Here is a 3,175-nt window from a genome sequence, read left to right on the forward strand (position 1 = left end):
ATATATATATATATTATATTCTACTATACATACATGGTGTATGTATAATACAAATGTTGGTTTATATGCATCTCTGGTACTAAAAGTACAAAAAAATGTTCTTTTCTCTCATAAAGTTATTTAAAGTGTATTTTAAACAGGATCCAAAGCAAAGATGCACTTTGGTTACAGAAACTGCCTTAGGTTAGATATTTAAATAACACATAGAGGCTTATTATTATCTCCTACAACTGATATCTAATAATTGACAACATATTAGGAAATTCCAAAAGTTTATTCTGATTTTGAAGCTCTTTAGCTTCACTAGGCAAAAAAGAAACGGAGATCAGGAAAGTTAGTAATTGAGTAAAATTGTAGAAAATGCAAAATATCAGAATCAGAATCAGAAAATACGCCACTAATAACTTAATAATCCCAAAGGGAAATTACTTTTGTTACATGCTTCAAATAATTAGCATTTATTCATACAATTTATCAATTTAAAATTATAAAAATAATGATGAATGAATAATTTATCACATAATTTCCCTACATAATTCAACATTTATTTCTACATTAATAAATGCTGTTAGGAATATACATTAAAGACATCTTTAACCTTGAAACTTATCTCTCAAAAACAGATGTTTCAGTCACATTTCTATCACTGATTAGTTATTGCACAGACTGGTTTAGCAGTTCGTTGGAAAAAGCAACAAAGTTACTGACGTCTAAGTCATTTTCTACATTTTAAACACTAAAAGTGAAAAACACAACCACATTTCTAATGCTGTTTTTGTGTTTTTTTGCACAGTGAGTCGACTTTCCAGCACTTACGTCAGTCTGATTATAAACAAAGGTAATGCTTGTTTAAAACATGTTTTTACTTAATTCATTTATATTGTCTGAGCAATAAACAACCAATAAAGTTGTTAAAATCCTAGGTTTGAAAATGATATCTTATTCCTTAGACGCCTAATGTCAGTAATTAGCTTCATATTTAAATTTATATTAATTAGAGCTGTAATGTTCAAATTATTAATGATTTAATTTGGCATCTGACAGAAAAAAAAATGACAAAAACATGCAAACCTGGCATTCAATTCAGGTATTATTGGGTTAAATCATTTAAATAACAACAAGATTGTTATTTATTTAACCAATAGCTTTTTTAGGCTTTGAGTTTAACGCCTGTTGGTTTTTTTGTCACAATATTTAGGCAGAGAATAACTGACTAATACCAGAAACTAAAAATCATTATAAGCCTTAGAAATCAGAAAACCAGTCTGAAAACAATCATGAGCTTTTGAAAGACTGTTTTGGTTTTAGGGGAGTTGGGTTATGCGACATGCTTATGAGCCGTTGGAGGTACCAGATCCGCTCGGTGCCCCGCCCCTTCTTATGACGTCAACATATGGCAACGCCACTCGGACAAACTGTATTGCACCCATTTCTTAAGGATCTTATTTTTTTTTTGGAGTTTCAACTTATTAGTACCCATATTTACTATTATTTTACATTTCATTGGCGATCTAAAGTAGCCAAAAGTAGAAAACAATCAATGTCAGTCCTGAAGGAAAGCACTGCATTCTCAGACAGACTGAGCTCTGCCATTTAACAATGTGAAACAAAAACTTTATTTTTATTCTTTTTATCAAAATCTGAGGGCAGAGGAGGACAAATGGAACATCTTAAAAATGACTTTCGTAGAGATTTTAGACGTAGAAAACAACAGTTATTCTACTTGTTGATAAAAATTTAAAAGTAGTGTAGCTTAATAATGGCTAACTGAGCGAGCTAAGAGAGGCTAACCTGTTAGCTACTGAGCACTGCTAGCCACAGCGTTACCTATATCACGGTTTTGCAGTTACTTTGTTCACCAGTTTTGTTATCGATGAGATAAAACTTCATCGGTCATAGAACACGCTAACGACGCTGCGTGATGTTATTATCGTTGTCCGGGCAACCACTATGTTTTACATCATGTGTTAACGTGCAGCCAATGTAGCGTAACTTAACTGGCATGCGCAACCTGAGCAGATCTGGTACCTACACTGTCAGTGTCTTATCTGCAGACCCACCTGAGATGACTCCGCTGGTCAGGCCAGGGATGCCTTGAACGAGTGTCAGATTGTTGTTTTCAAAGTACTCGTTGCAGGTGGCGTTGAGCTCAGGTCCTTCACAGAAGATACTCCACAGCTTGGTGGTGACCGTCAGGTTATCTATGATCTCCGTCTTCACACACTTGTCGAAGTCGTGGTTTTTTAGTGTCCTGTTCCCCAACATGCAGACTCTGCGAGCACAAAGAGAGAAGTTGCCCTTAATGAAGCAGATCGGCAGATTAAAACATGTGGAGGAGACTCTTAAAAAAAAAGGAAATGGGGCTCACGGAAAATCTGGCGGCTCAAAAATGGATTTTATGACTCCAGCGTAGATGGCGAGGATAGAGAGAATGACACAAGCCAGGAAGACCAGTGCCAGTTTGTTGACGTATTTGACTCCAACAAAGACAACTATAGACATGAGTATAAGGCAACATGTGCCATAGACACGCATGTTGTTGAGCAGGGCATCAACTTCATCCTCCTTTTGCTCTGCTATGAAGATGGCTGCTTGAGGCACAATGTAGGTCTGAGAAAAGGACAAAAAAGAAAACAAAGACTTGAGAAAAGAGCAGACGACAGCCTGGTTCCTCTTTGGTTAGATTTATATGCATACTCAGATGAAAACAATGGAAAACCGCACAGTTGGCAGAATCCTAAATGAGGAACCAGTGCAACAGACCGAATACAGGAACAAACAGGCTCCTATTTCTTACCAGCAGAATCTCAATGGTACCCAAGATGTACATGGAGCCTGCGAAGGTTGTTCCCAGGTAGAAACAGAGACCGACTGCTCCTCCAAACTCTGGACCCAGAGATCTGGAGATCATGTAGTAGGAGCCTCCAGCTGGAGAACAACAACAACAACAGTCAGAGGAAAGACAAAGAAAGCTGTTTGAAAGCAGACAGTATTCTAGACGACATGTTGGTTTATGTTTGTGGCTCAGTTAGTTTGTTAGAAAGCAGATTTTTAGCAGAGAACAGGAAGGCTGAACAGAGAACAAAGGCTTTAAGATCCGTAATGGAACAAAAATGGTTTGGGAACTCTGGGAACTAGGGCACCTAATCATCTAATTGATTATTGAAATAATCGT

General features: G+C 36.7%; 1 protein-coding gene across 1 annotated transcript in view; it reads right to left on the reverse strand.

The window, feature by feature from the left end:
• LOC107086511 (solute carrier family 12 member 7-like) overlaps nucleotides 1-3,175 on the reverse strand; it is a 109,323-nt gene that overhangs the window by 21,313 nt on the left and 84,835 nt on the right. Inside the window, exons 6-8 of the mRNA XM_015377499.1 lie at nucleotides 2,798-2,928; nucleotides 2,369-2,610; nucleotides 2,061-2,272 (exon numbers count right to left, since the gene is read on the reverse strand). Of these exons, the coding sequence (XP_015232985.1) occupies nucleotides 2,061-2,272; nucleotides 2,369-2,610; nucleotides 2,798-2,928 (585 nt within the window). The remainder of the gene's footprint in view (nucleotides 1-2,060; nucleotides 2,273-2,368; nucleotides 2,611-2,797; nucleotides 2,929-3,175) is intronic.

Source organism: Cyprinodon variegatus, unplaced genomic scaffold (genome assembly GCF_000732505.1).
Source record: "Cyprinodon variegatus isolate N-32 unplaced genomic scaffold, C_variegatus-1.0 Scaffold155, whole genome shotgun sequence".
Taxonomy (NCBI): domain Eukaryota; kingdom Metazoa; phylum Chordata; class Actinopteri; order Cyprinodontiformes; family Cyprinodontidae; genus Cyprinodon; species Cyprinodon variegatus.